Below are 12,821 nucleotides of genomic sequence, written 5' to 3'. Positions count from 1 at the left end.
AACAATGGTAGGTCAAAAAAAAAAAAAGAATTAAGTGTCATCTAATTGCTCTCCACCTGCAATTTCCTTTTCAATCTTCCCTTTTCTCATCCAATCTTGTGATAATATCCATCATTTGTAGTCTAGTTTCACGATTAGCAGAACTTTAATCAGAAGGTGGGGAGTTTTCTTGATAGAAGGATTGCATCAAATCATGTTCTTCTATATACATATACTAGAAATTAGATGCAAAACAAGCTACAAAAGGAAAGCTGAAGAAAATAAAGAAAAGAACAGACAGGTGATCTTGCGGTATAAATTAGCAGGAATGCTGAATGGAAAAAGAACATTCATACGCACACAAACACTTGAATTACTTAGCGATGCACATCTTTAAAACTAACAGAAGTTTGATGATTTCTTTTTTAAAAAATAAGTTTTCCTTTGTTCTTCATACCAAGAACTCAGTAGTGCCAAACTGAAACTGAGAGCGAGAGAGATCCCCGAGCATTAAATCATTCGTTTTTCTCTCGATTCCTGTCTTACCATTACAGATATCTTGTTTGCATACAAAATGGTCTAATTATATTTCACAGATGGGCTAAACAAAAAAAAGTTATTAAGAGAAGAATATTTAGATTTCATTTGTGGGATGACCTTCCATTTTGTGCTACGAATCCTGATGATGCTGCAGCAATGCCAATCCCAAACACATGCGAAGATGGAGCACTGCTTGATAACCAATCCTTACCTTCCAAAATCCAATTCGAAAGCTTCTGCTGTTCAGATGCACCTCTTGCTAATAAAAGCCCTCCCTCTCTAGTCCTTACTCCGTTGCTGTTTGGATACTGTTTAAGAAAGCGCAATGACAGTATTTAGATGAGATAACAAAGATTCAAGCAGAAGTACTTCAATATAATTCACTTAGGAGGTTACACACTTGCTTAAAACCAGGGGAGCCAAAATTTTCCTGTATGTCTTCGAACATTGGCAGCAAGTTGCTGTTCCTTTGGAGCTGCGGGTACCTGCTCATCTCATTGGACTTTGCAGGTACCGGAGAAGGAATGCTGGTGGGATAGTGAACTCGAATTCCACTTTCTTGAGATAGCTTGAATTTGTCATCAATCTTCCAGAGAAGGTGTTATATATATATATATATATATATATATTAAGTAGAAGCCTTATTCAATCAAATGAGACGGTTAGTTTTCAGATAATACCTTAGGTCTGATGAATCGATTCCATGCTGGTTTGAAAGTCATCGGTACCTGCTGATCTGCCCCCTTGGAGCTTTCATTGTTCATCACTTCAATGTTGCTCCTTTTGGAGCCTGAGCAACTCAGACTAAGGTCGAGATTGTGCTCAATGTTACTAGCTGCAGTGATTATTTCATAATTAGGGATAGCTACGACAAATACTCCAGCAAAGGGTGAACAAGCAATGCTAATGAGAATTCACTTTGCAAATCAATTGCATCCTCATAGATACAACGATTGAAGTTGGTTATCGCATCCTTCCTGCTACAATTAATCGCAGCTTTGTCGTAAGCCCTGCAAGTCCAAAGTCAAACGAATCTTTAAAATCAACACCAAAAGCTTATAGCATCAAAGAAGAATGATAGGGGTGATCTAAAACTAAAGCTACCTAGCAGCTTCCGCTTCGGTGTCAAAGAGGCCAAGATATACATATCTGCGAGAGCAAATATAGTCTATGAATATTAAGCCAATTGTGATGACTTAAGAACGAAAAAATTATAAGATGAATGAAAAGTTATTCTACTGATTGGTAGCTAAGATTTACTTATTCCCCAAGAACTGGCCCAATCTAGCCTCCCATCTCCCACTTTTATGCAAGGTGACACCCCTAAATTTCGAGCTTCCTCTAGAAATTCCAGTAAACTGGCGTCGAAGCACATGAACAAATTCTTCCTTGGTGAGATTGCTCATCTGAGCCACAAATTACCTTTCTCTTAGATCCAATTCATGAACATATAAGTGCAAAAGAGTTGGAAAATATTCCTCTTTTTTTGTTTAACCTGTTTGAGATCTTCCTCATAATCTTCGATACTAAAATTAATGTCTGCATCAACTCCGCGAAACTTTATTGCAGCATGATCATACGCCCTATATTGCGAAAGAAATAAAAGAAGATTGAATTCAGTGTAACAATTCTGAACTAGAACTATCTATGAAACAATTCATCAAATGCTAACCTAGCAGCAGCATGTGCAGTATCAAATCCACCTACAAGAACACAACAACAATCCAATCATGGCTTAATAACTTCAAACTATGCAAAGATCAAAACATTTATATATATATATACAAAACATACCCAAATATACTTGCTTTCCACAATCCCTGCACAAATTGGATAAAAAGGAAACAAAATGATTGGTCTCAACTCTCAAGCTCAAAAGAAAGAGAAGCAAAATGAAAAGGCAATTATTAAGCAAGTAAGGAATTTACCATATATGCGACTCCCACCGCCCGGTTCTCCGGTAGAAGGTGACTCCCCGGTACTGCGAGCTCCTCGACCGGGGCCCTCGCCGGCTCTTCTTCATCGTCGCCGCCGGTAATTCCGTCACCTGGCGGCGTGCCGCCATTTGCTCAGGGAGTCGGCAAATCCTCGTGCCAACCTCACTGCCCTCATCTCTGCTCCTATCCTTTGCCTCTCCCATGGGAAAGAATTGGTGGGTCACAATACTGGAGCTCTCGCTACTGCCGTACTCCTCCTCCTCCTCCTCCTCTTCTTCTTCTTCTTCTTCTTCTTCCTCTCCATCGCAAGCCATGCCATTGAGATCCCACATCTCCTTGGTCTTGCTTCCTCCTCCCTCTTCCATCAAAGGTTGCTAAAAAGGACCACTCCTTTATCTCCCTTAAATCTTCCCCTTTGCTTCCTTCCAGGAATCTAAGACATGGGTCAGGAGTAAGAAGCTGGATCGAGGCAAGAAAGAGCAGCAAGACCACAAACTTTTGCCAAATTTAAACTACCAAAGCTCACTCTTTTATCTCCCTTAAAATCTTTTTATTTCCTCCTTTCACTAATCTAAGACATATGGGTCAGAGGTATGAAGCTAGATTAAGGAAGAAAGGGCAGCAAGACCACAATTTTTGCCAAATTTAAGCTACCAAAGATCATTCTTTTATCTCCCTTAATTTTTTTTACTTGCTCCTATCAAGAATCTAAGACCCTTTTCGCCAAATTTAAGCTACCAAAGCACACACACACACACTCTCTCTCTCTCTCTCAAAGTAATAATAATAATAATACTAATCTCCCTTCCTTTCGAGAATCAAAGACATGGGTCAGGAGTACTACGAAGCAAATACGAAACTTTGCTAAATTTGGGCTGCCAAAAGATGGATAACAGCTACAAAAAGGAGGCAGCTTTCATTGCTCTCTCTCTCAATCTCTCAATCTCTCTCTTTCCTCTATGTTGGGAGAAGAGGAACCTCTTCTTTATTGGATTCAACTCCCACTGGCTCAATTTAGTGTGGCTGTTGCTTGAGAGGACCCCCCATCCACTAGCTCTGTTTTAGGTGTGGCTGTTTGCTCCCCATTCATTGCCCTGTTTAACTATATAAAAAAGAAACCCCACTTCCCACTTGTGCCAATTTTGATGATATGATATGAAAGTGGAGATGAAAATTTGGGAATTTTCAAGAGCATCCAATCCAATTCAATCCAATCCAATCCAATCCAATCCAATCTCTTTGGTTCACCATCCCACGTTAACCAAATCGAAAAGCATGATACATGACCTACTCACAACACTAAATAGTAAAAAAAATTTATAGTAATTACACTTTGATCCCAAAAATTATGACCCATTATATAATAAAAATGTACATTTTACTATAACATTTTAAATAGTTCAGATTTACACTAAGCAGTCGGTCATTCTCCACTATCACAATTGTAGGATAAAACTATCGTTATTCTAATATCTTAAACTTACTTTACTCTACCATATTTGTAGCATTTATCTTGTAATTATCTAGTAACATAAGGCTAAATATTAGAAGACAAGATCTAAGACCACTATTAAAACATGATTGCCTAACTCATTTGTTGCCTCTTGTCCATTTTATAGTCACAAAATCCCCATGATGAATGGTTTGATATCCGACACGATAGCCACCTTGTCCACATTAGATTCAGGTCTTGGGACTCCATTTTGATCAAAATAATTGACAATCTAAACATATTTGAATTTTTTTTTTCCACTTTTGGTAATCAATATCTTGTGTCTTATTAGAGTTTAGATTACTTGTCGGCTTTAGGTGTCCCAATAGTAACAAGAATACTTTAAAAAATTGTCATTGAAAAATCTATAGAATATCTTAAACGGCGCCACTATATTATTAAAAATATCACAAGATAGGAAAATCACTATCATGCTCCAATAGAAATTATTTTAAAAATGTTGAAAATTATTGAATGCTATTTGATATTCGACAGTATAGTACAAGAGGATTTGATTTAGAAAAATATCTTTAAAAAATATAGCATTTTGATCAGTCTAGATACATACCTTAACTTTAAAAATATAATTAAACATAATGATATTTCTATTTCTTTTTCTTCTTTTTTTTGGAGAGAATTCAGTAGTTTTGATAATGATGATGATATTTAAAAAAAAATTCAATGGAAATTATATAAAAGATACTAGTAATAAACCTAAAAAATTTCTCAAACATTTAGAAAACCAAAGATCCAACCACTTGAAGTAGTGTAGATGTAATTAATCCTCCCATTTGACAAGTTGCTATCATAATTTAATTCCAACAACAAACAGAACTCCTGTGCCCCTTCTTTCTTTCTTTCTTTTTTTAAATCATCTCTTTCCGTGGTTTAATTCATGCAGATATCCATAAGTTTCTTACTTAATCTCCTTTGTTAATTTGCTATTTTGCTTTCGTAGGAAAGCTTCAAATCTCAACTTCTCCATGAACAAAATTCAATGATACTAGATCAATGAGAATTGAGCGATTAGGAAGAGTGTAAGGTTTTTGTGTAACTAGCAATATGTTTTAAAAATATTCTAAATATATAATTGGAAAAAAAAATGAATACGTAAGTATGCTGTGATATTGTTTGAAAATTCTTTAAATGCCGTAGGAGATAGGTTTACCACACGCTATTAATAAAATAAATATGAAAAATAAAGCGTAAAAAGACAATTTCAAATATAAAGATTTTTTATGTGAAAAAAATCTCAAATTGGATATAAAAAATTCTGAATCTAAACTCGGATCGGAATCAATCACTAAAACCTATAACAACTATAAGATCACCCGTCAATTTTCACGACTCAATCTGTAACAATCTTAGTCGCTAGGCCCCTTAATACACCCCTTTCTGTGATAGGTATCTAAACCTTTAATGCCTATTGAGGTTGATCATTCTATTCTAGTGTCCCTCAGGATGTAATTCTTCTAGATCTATTGTAGATGCATTGAGTTGAGAGTGATTGAGCATGTTCCATCTAAAGCTGGAAGGTGATCATTAATAGCTCCCAAAAATGAACGCACGTATAGTTTCAAGTTTTTTTTTAGTTTAATTCTAATTATTTCATGTATATATTTTTAGGGCTACTCGGACTCTTTTTGAAAGAGGTATTTAAAGGGGTTTTTAACCTAACTCTAATGAGCCGTCTATCATTATTTTAGATAGGCTTTTAAAGAATCTTTTGGGTATAGATGAAACATACTGAATCACCCTCAATTCGACGTATTTACATCAAATTTAGAAGAACTACGTATTGAGAGTTATCAAGATGAAATAATCAACCTCAAAAGTCATTCGTTTTATAATTATTTTCAAAGATGATCATGGAATTAATTACTACCGGTTGGGGTTGGAGGTAGGAATTGAATAGAGAGGAAAAGGGACATTTTTGTTATTTAGTTTGAAATTAGCTATGTTTGCTTTTATCTATATCATTGCTTAAAATGGAAAATAATATATTAATTACAAGCCATAGTGAAATGGACGTTGCACACCTCTTCTCCTTTCCTCTCAAATCTCTTCTTTTTTATGTCATTTTCTTATATATATATATATATATATATAATCAAAGGTCAATCATACACCATAATTTGCATATAACACTCCATCTTTTAGTGAAATTATAGTTTGCACCTTATATTTTTATTATTTATAAATCAAACACTATAATTTAATAAATATATTCATCTGTTAGATCTATTAGTTAAGCATAATTAAACTTCTGAGTTAAGTTAACTAAATTAAAAAAATTATAAATATCTTCAATCAAGTCATACTATAGATATTTTGGTCATTTTAGAAATAAAAATATTTTAGTCATTTTAAAAATAAAATACTTGTACTTAATAAAATATTTTCACAATGTTAGTTCAAATCTAATCTAGGATATTTTCTATAAATATCCACTAAATCATAGGACTCAATTTACAAATAGTAAATATATATGGTGTAATTCACAATTTTTCCTTATTTTTCCTTAATTATATCATATATATATATATATATGGACTAAATAGAGATTAATGGATGATTTGCACAAAATCTATGTGCATTTAATATAATCTATTTCTTTTATATATTATTCTGTTACTTTTAAGTCAGAATAATCTCTCGTTTAGTGTCCAAAGTTATATTTACAGTATTCTTAAAATGAAAAAGTTTTATTTTAATTTTAAAATAGAAGAATTCAAGTACAAGTACTCACTTTGATTCAGACTGTAATGATCCTGTTCGTTGACATGATAGTCAACGGGTTGGATTTATAGCACTATAAGGAGTTTTTGACTATTTTAAGTTTGCCATTAATTTTTTTTTATACACATTTAATTATTTTAAAACTTATATATGAGACTAAATAATTTTGTAAATTTAAGTTGTATGAGAAGCTTAGAACTATTCAAAAAAATTTAATTTATATAAATCACTGATTTAATCAGCGACTTATAGTAAAAAAATTATTAAGAAGAATTAGTTTTATTTTTATTTTTTTGGTGGGGGAGGGCTAGTTTGGTCAAAAACTCTATTTATAGCACTACAAGTTGCATCTCATATTTAATGCCAATTAAAAATAAGGAGAGGATACTTAGTTAAGTAGTCTATCTCAGCATCAAAATTACTGCCATAGTTGTCCTTCCTCCAATGTGCATATATACTCATGGGTTCTCAAAACTTTCCAATAATAGGAGTGCCTAATTAACAAAGGCATTCATTTATTAGATTAATTATGACATTTATAGTCCATCAAACATTAATTCCATGCACAATTTGGTTGGTTGCAACTAGCACCTAACTTTGCTTGCTACTATCACTCTTGTCTTGAATGAATCCAATTGCAATTGGCATTCATTGGTGGCCTAAGGTCAAAGGATCATAAATGGGCTAATGAAGTAAACCAAACACTAGAAATTTTAGTATAAGGGTATTTTAGGAATAATTTATAAGTTAATTCCATTTTATAATCTCATAACTAAAGTAGCCCTTGTTTGCGGACTTCGTAGGTTTTGGTTTATGTTCGCTAATGTGATTGTTAAGTGAAATTATCTTGCGAAAGAGAAGAATATATCATAGGTATCTTATAGAAGAGAAAGAGATTTTTTTTCTATTATTATTATTATTATTATTATTGTGAAAAAGAGTGAGCTAGAAATTAGTTGAAATTGATGCAATTGTAATTAAAATGGTAGGCGAGAGGTTGCAATTAATGTTGCATATTTTTGTATACCATGTGATCAATGTGATACAAAATTCTCAAACAGAAGATAAGAACAACAATTATTCCTTATTTTCATTTTCCTTCTTGTATAAGAAATTGAAGATGAATTCATCCTTATTTTTTTTTCTTTTTTTTGTTGAGAAAATTTCAAAAGCTTAATTTTATTCTTACTACCTTAGTTTTAGGTCCTTGATATAAAGCAATAAGGTAGACATTATAATTTTAACCTGTTCAAAGTTCTAAGTATACATATTATTCATTAGAATTTTCTACTATGTTTCGCAGACATTATTGAGATGCCATTAAGTTCTCATTTCTTAATTTCTAACTCTTATTTATAAAGGAATATGCCGAATAATAGTAATAGATCATTATTCTACATCAATAGGTATGATTTTTTTTTTTAAATTCTGCATTAAATATTTGAATTCAATATATACATCTTGTTTTCCACAAACTAGTTTAACCATGATCTATAATGTTTGTTATTCCTCATTACTTGGTCAATAAGATGCAAGCTAGGAATTAACTTATATCAGATATTTGGCACTATCTTTGTCATTTATAATGATGCAGAGACATTCATTAAACATTATATTTGTGTCCATATCTATATACAGTAATTATGTATGGAATAAAGATTTAGTCAAATGAAAGAGAGACAGGGGTGAGCTATTAATTTGAAGTCTTGGAGGTTGTCTGTGAGTTATTTTCAAACTAGCCATTATTCTCATGTAAATAAATGCTATAATAGACATCTTCCAAAAATATTTATCATTTTTTATATTTTTTTATTTATATTTTTATGAAACTAGACTCCTCTAGGGCCACATTATTTGTGTTTTTGGGGGAATTCATATTATATATATATATATATATATATATTTGAGTGTCACATTTTTAGAGTTTAGTACCATATTAAAATGAGAGTAAAAACCCTATTTATATAATAGCTTTAGCTTTGAGTTAGATTTCCAATCTATATAAAACCTTATTTCACTTATTTTTTTATTTTTATTTTTTTGATGTCAAGGAGCTGTTTCCAGCTTTGTATTACTATGCTACCGACCCATTAGCTGCGTCGGAAGCAATGAGATTACAGAACTCTAGGGGGGCAAGTCCTAATCGGTTGTAACAACTAGAACCGAAGGACACACTAGCCCTAGCCGCTGCCCAGTCAGCAACAACATTACATTCTCTCCCTACGTGTACAAACCTAGCTTCCAAATATTCCTTTCCTAGCCTAAGGCATTCATGCACCATGTTCCTGATGCGCCAAGGACTGTTCTCCACGCTCTGCAGGCATTAGATAGCCTCCTGGCAGTCTGACTCTATGACCACTCTCCATTCTCTACAGGCCACCCTCAAACCCAGCTGTATCGCCCACATTTCTGTTTCCAGCGCCGAGCTCCCCAAGCACGGTTCCAACACTGCATGAATAAAGTCACCATTATCGTCTTGGAAGATCTACCACCTTGGCTCGCTCCCGCCGGAAATGCCCCATCTGTGTTAACTTTTATCCACTCTTGCTGGGGTGGTTCCCACCTCTTACTGCTTCTTTTCCCCTTTTGCTGCCCTTCCTTTCTGGTCTGCCTGTGCTCTTTGGCTAAAGCTACTGCTCTTCTCACCACTACTTGCTCTGGCATCTTCTTCTCTCCAAAAACAACCGCATTCCTCTGTCTCCAAATTGACCACAGGGCGCAAGCAATTAGTCCTTTAATCTTCAAGTCTTCCTCCTTGTTCATATCCCATCCTCTCACTATCCAATCCTGATCAATCAAAGCGCTCTAGATCCCTTCACTGTCACTTAGTAACTGCCACACCTCCAGGCTGTATCTGCATGCAAATAGTAGATGGTCTGCCGTCTCTTGAAACAGCCCATACATGACATATCTATCGTCGTTTCCAACTTGGATGTACTGGAGGTAGGCTTTCGTTCGAAGGTATTCCCCTTGGGTGCGGCCACTAGATCCACCTATCCTCAATGGTGGCTGCACCCATGGGGAAGGTAGATATCTCATAGGCCATGTTCGAACCCGCCTCCCTGCAGAGTCTCTCCGTGGTCCAGTGATGATTGCCAATGATGTCCGCCACCATCAGATTGTCCACTAGTAGGGACTCGGCTATCTCCCTGGGCTGTCTACTCCACAGGACCTCATGAGTCTAAGGGTCATAGGCAGCTCTCGTGTTTCTGCCATTACCAACCAACACCCGGCATCCCATCTTTGTTGGTTAGTTGTGCAATTTAGAGCCTTCCACACCCAAGATGTATTGGAAGAGGCCTTAGTCTCCCACAAGTGTAAGCTTCTGTATTTAGCATGCATGAGTTTAACCCAGGCAACCTGTTCCTTGTTGAGAACCTTGAAGACCAGCTTACCGAGATGTGCCGTTCTTGTATCTGTAAGCCTTCTAACCCCAAGTCCCCTCTGCCTCTTAGCAGTTGTGACCTGATCCTTGTTTATCAGGTGTAGCCCGCGGCCGTTGCTGTTTTCCCACAGGAAGGCACACGCTTTTTTGTTCATCTCCTCCAAAATAGCGTCCGGTAGCCAAGTACTACCCATCCAATATGCCAAAATCGATATTAACGTTGCATTGATCAATGTTAGCTTGCCGGCTTGGGAGAGTAGTTTCCTTTTCCAGCCTACTAGTCTCTTGTCGATGCGCTCCACCATGGTTTGGTGCTCCTTCACCTTCATCCTCTTACCCGAGATTAGTACTCCGAGGTATTTGAACGGCATGGCAGCCACCTTCAATCCAAGCCTATCGCTGAGTTGTTTGCTGGCGTCTACTCCACATCTGGGTGGCAGGTAAATCTCCGACTTGCCAAAGTTAACTCTTTGGTTGGTGATCTTCTCATATTGGTTTAGGCTTTCCAGGATGCTCTGGGCATTACCAACGGAGGCCTTGGTCATCAGAAGTAGATCATCTGCGTACAGCAGGTGAGACAGCTAGACATCTCCCACCCTGTATCCCTGCAGCTGCCCTTTGTCCACTTTCTCGTTTAGTATCCTCGATAGTATTTGAGTGACTATTATGAAGAGGTAGGGTGACAGTGGATCCCCTTGCCGAAGTCCACTATGTGGTGTAATCCAGTTTGTTGGGTTCCCGTTGATGAGCAACGCAAAGCGAGGAGACGAGATGCACGCATACACCCAATTGCACCACTTCGGCGGAAAACCCATTCGCTGGAGCGAGCCTACGATCGCTGACCAACTGACTCGATCGTATGCCTTTTCCATGTCCATCTTGATCATCATGGTATCCTGCCCACCGTTTTCAGAAGCCATGGAGTGAGTCACCTCTTGCGACGCTAGGGTGTTGTCGGCGATGCTTCTCCCAGCGACAAACGCCGCTTGTTCTGGGCCTATGAGTTTGGGAAGCACTGGTTTGAGTCGACTGACCATGACCTTGGCAATGATCTTATACACCACATTGCATAATGCAATGGGTCTATAGTCAGCCAACATGGTAGGGTGCTCCTTCTTTGGTATAAGCGTTATGAAGGTTTCTCCCCAAGATCTCGGCATGGTCGTAGAGGTAAAGAAATGGCTGATGGCCTGGCATAGGCTCTCCCCTATGGTTTTCCAATACTTGATGTATACTTCAGCCTGCATCCCGTCCGGACCAGGCGCCTTGCCCCTCGGTAGCTTCCACACCGCCTCTTTAATTTTCTCCGGCATGACTGGCCTGACCAGCTCTTCAGCTTCTGCTGCTGTGATGCATGGTAGCGTGGGCCATTCTTGAGTATTATGGCTATTCTCGTCCTCCGTGCCCTAGAGCCTTTGGTAAAAGGCAGTGAATGCTTGACAGACTTCTACCGGGTCCTGCATCCATCTTTCACCCTCACCCATTATTCCCGGTATCCGGTTGCACTATCTTCTAATGGTCGCAGATATGTGGAAAAACTTGGTGTTACGGTCCTCTTCAGTTGCCCACCTGAGGCGAGATCGCTGCAACCACTTGATGTTGAGCTGCCGGTTGAGAGCAGCTTGTCGGTTGTAAGCACTTCTTAGCGTCTGTAGTCCTTCCTCTGACAGTTGCCCATTAGCGTCTAGTTCTTCCAAGTCAGCCAGTTGTGCGTTGGTTTCCTTTAGTCTTCGTTCCACACACCCTACAACTATACGGCTCCACCTCGGCAGGCTTCGCCGCATATCACTGATGTGGTGCATGAAGGCGTGCATAGCGTTGCCACCTGCCTGCCTCTTCCATGTCTTCAACAATTTTTTGACATTCCACATACTCCATCCAGTAGAGTTCAAACCTGAAAGGCCTTCTCACTTTTGCTTCGGTTAGCGGCACGTTGAGGAGGAGCGACGCGTGATCCGACGCAGCTTTATCCAAGTGCTGGACTTTGCATGCCGGGTTAGCGCTTACCCACTCCGTGTTCCCCAGGGCCCTGTCAAGGCATATCCACATACGGCGTTCGCCCGTTTGGTTGTTGCACCAGGTGTAGGGGATTCCTTCATACCCTAAGTCGCACAACCCCGCGTCGTCCACGAACTTCGCGAAAGCTTTGCACTTAGGCCCTAGCTCCACCCCACCACTGCATCTCTTCTCTTGTGGAGAAAGAAACACATTGAAGTCTCCTGTCAGCACCCACGGCGTGGCTATCGAAGCCATGGATAATAGCTCCTCCCACAGCTCCTTCTGTGCGTCGAGGTGGGTACTGGCATATACCATTATCCAGATCCATGTTTGCCCGGTCCGTAGGGTGACGGTGAGATGCGCCGCGTATCTAGATATTGCTGCCACATCCACCCACCCGAGATCCTTCTTCCAGAGAACCAGGATCCCTCCTGATCTGCCCTGGGCTGGGATGGCAAACCACGCCCAACAATGACCGAGCGTCTTTGTCACTTGCTCGGCTTCATCCCAGCTTGTATGCGTCTCCAACAGGGCTAGCATATCCATCTTTAGCTCTTTTATCATAACTCTACATCTGTCCAGTGCCTCCTTCTTTTAGGCACCTCTGTAGTTCCATACTACGGCTTTGAATATTATGAAACCGATAGGTAGTGGCGAGGATGGCCAGTCAGTGGTTTCGTCCTCTCTTGGAGGCTGGCATATCCTTGCTTCCTCCATTGAGATCCTCTCTTGGACATTCCAAGTCCATAAC

The 12,821-nt window shown here is 38.2% G+C and overlaps 2 protein-coding genes across 2 annotated transcripts; both read right to left on the bottom strand.

Annotated features, from left to right (window-relative positions):
- Positions 1-485: 485 nt before the first annotated feature.
- On the bottom strand, positions 486-3,477 carry LOC140794515 (APETALA2-like protein 5). The gene is made up of 10 exons (XM_073146607.1): positions 2,448-3,477; positions 2,314-2,339; positions 2,192-2,222; positions 2,015-2,102; positions 1,780-1,925; positions 1,624-1,668; positions 1,438-1,529; positions 1,200-1,354; positions 920-1,105; positions 486-827 (listed from the first exon to the last, which is right to left on the bottom strand). Exons 1-10 carry the CDS (start codon positions 2,819-2,821, stop codon positions 621-623), a joined length of 1,350 nt encoding a protein of 449 aa, XP_073002708.1. The 5' UTR covers positions 2,822-3,477; the 3' UTR covers positions 486-620.
- An 8,380-nt stretch (positions 3,478-11,857) lies between these two features.
- LOC140793699 (uncharacterized) lies at positions 11,858-12,616 on the bottom strand. Its single transcript, XM_073145348.1, has one exon. It carries the CDS (start codon positions 12,614-12,616, stop codon positions 11,858-11,860), a length of 759 nt encoding a protein of 252 aa, XP_073001449.1.
- Between the last annotated feature and the right edge of the window lie 205 nt (positions 12,617-12,821).

Source organism: Typha latifolia, chromosome 8 (genome assembly GCF_019914945.1).
Source record: "Typha latifolia isolate L0001 chromosome 8, TyphaL0001v2, whole genome shotgun sequence".
Classification (NCBI taxonomy): domain Eukaryota; kingdom Viridiplantae; phylum Streptophyta; class Magnoliopsida; order Poales; family Typhaceae; genus Typha; species Typha latifolia.
This window is presented reverse-complemented; position numbering and strand designations above follow the sequence as displayed.

Bases quoted from the DNA above. Each gene is read 5' to 3' on its own strand.
- LOC140794515 (XM_073146607.1), bottom strand. From the start codon at position 2,821: ATGGAAGAGGGAGGAGGAAGCAAGACCAAGGAGATGTGGGATCTCAAT. The intron at 1,669-1,779 runs GTAAATCTTAGC...TTGCTCTCGCAG, and splicing joins GGCCAGTTCTTGGGGAATAA to ATATGTATATCTTGGCCTCT. The intron at 1,106-1,199 runs GTATTATCTGAA...CTTCTCTGGAAG, and splicing joins ATCGATTCATCAGACCTAAG to ATTGATGACAAATTCAAGCT.
- LOC140793699 (XM_073145348.1), bottom strand. From the start codon at position 12,616: ATGGATATGCTAGCCCTGTTGGAGACGCATACAAGCTGGGATGAAGCC.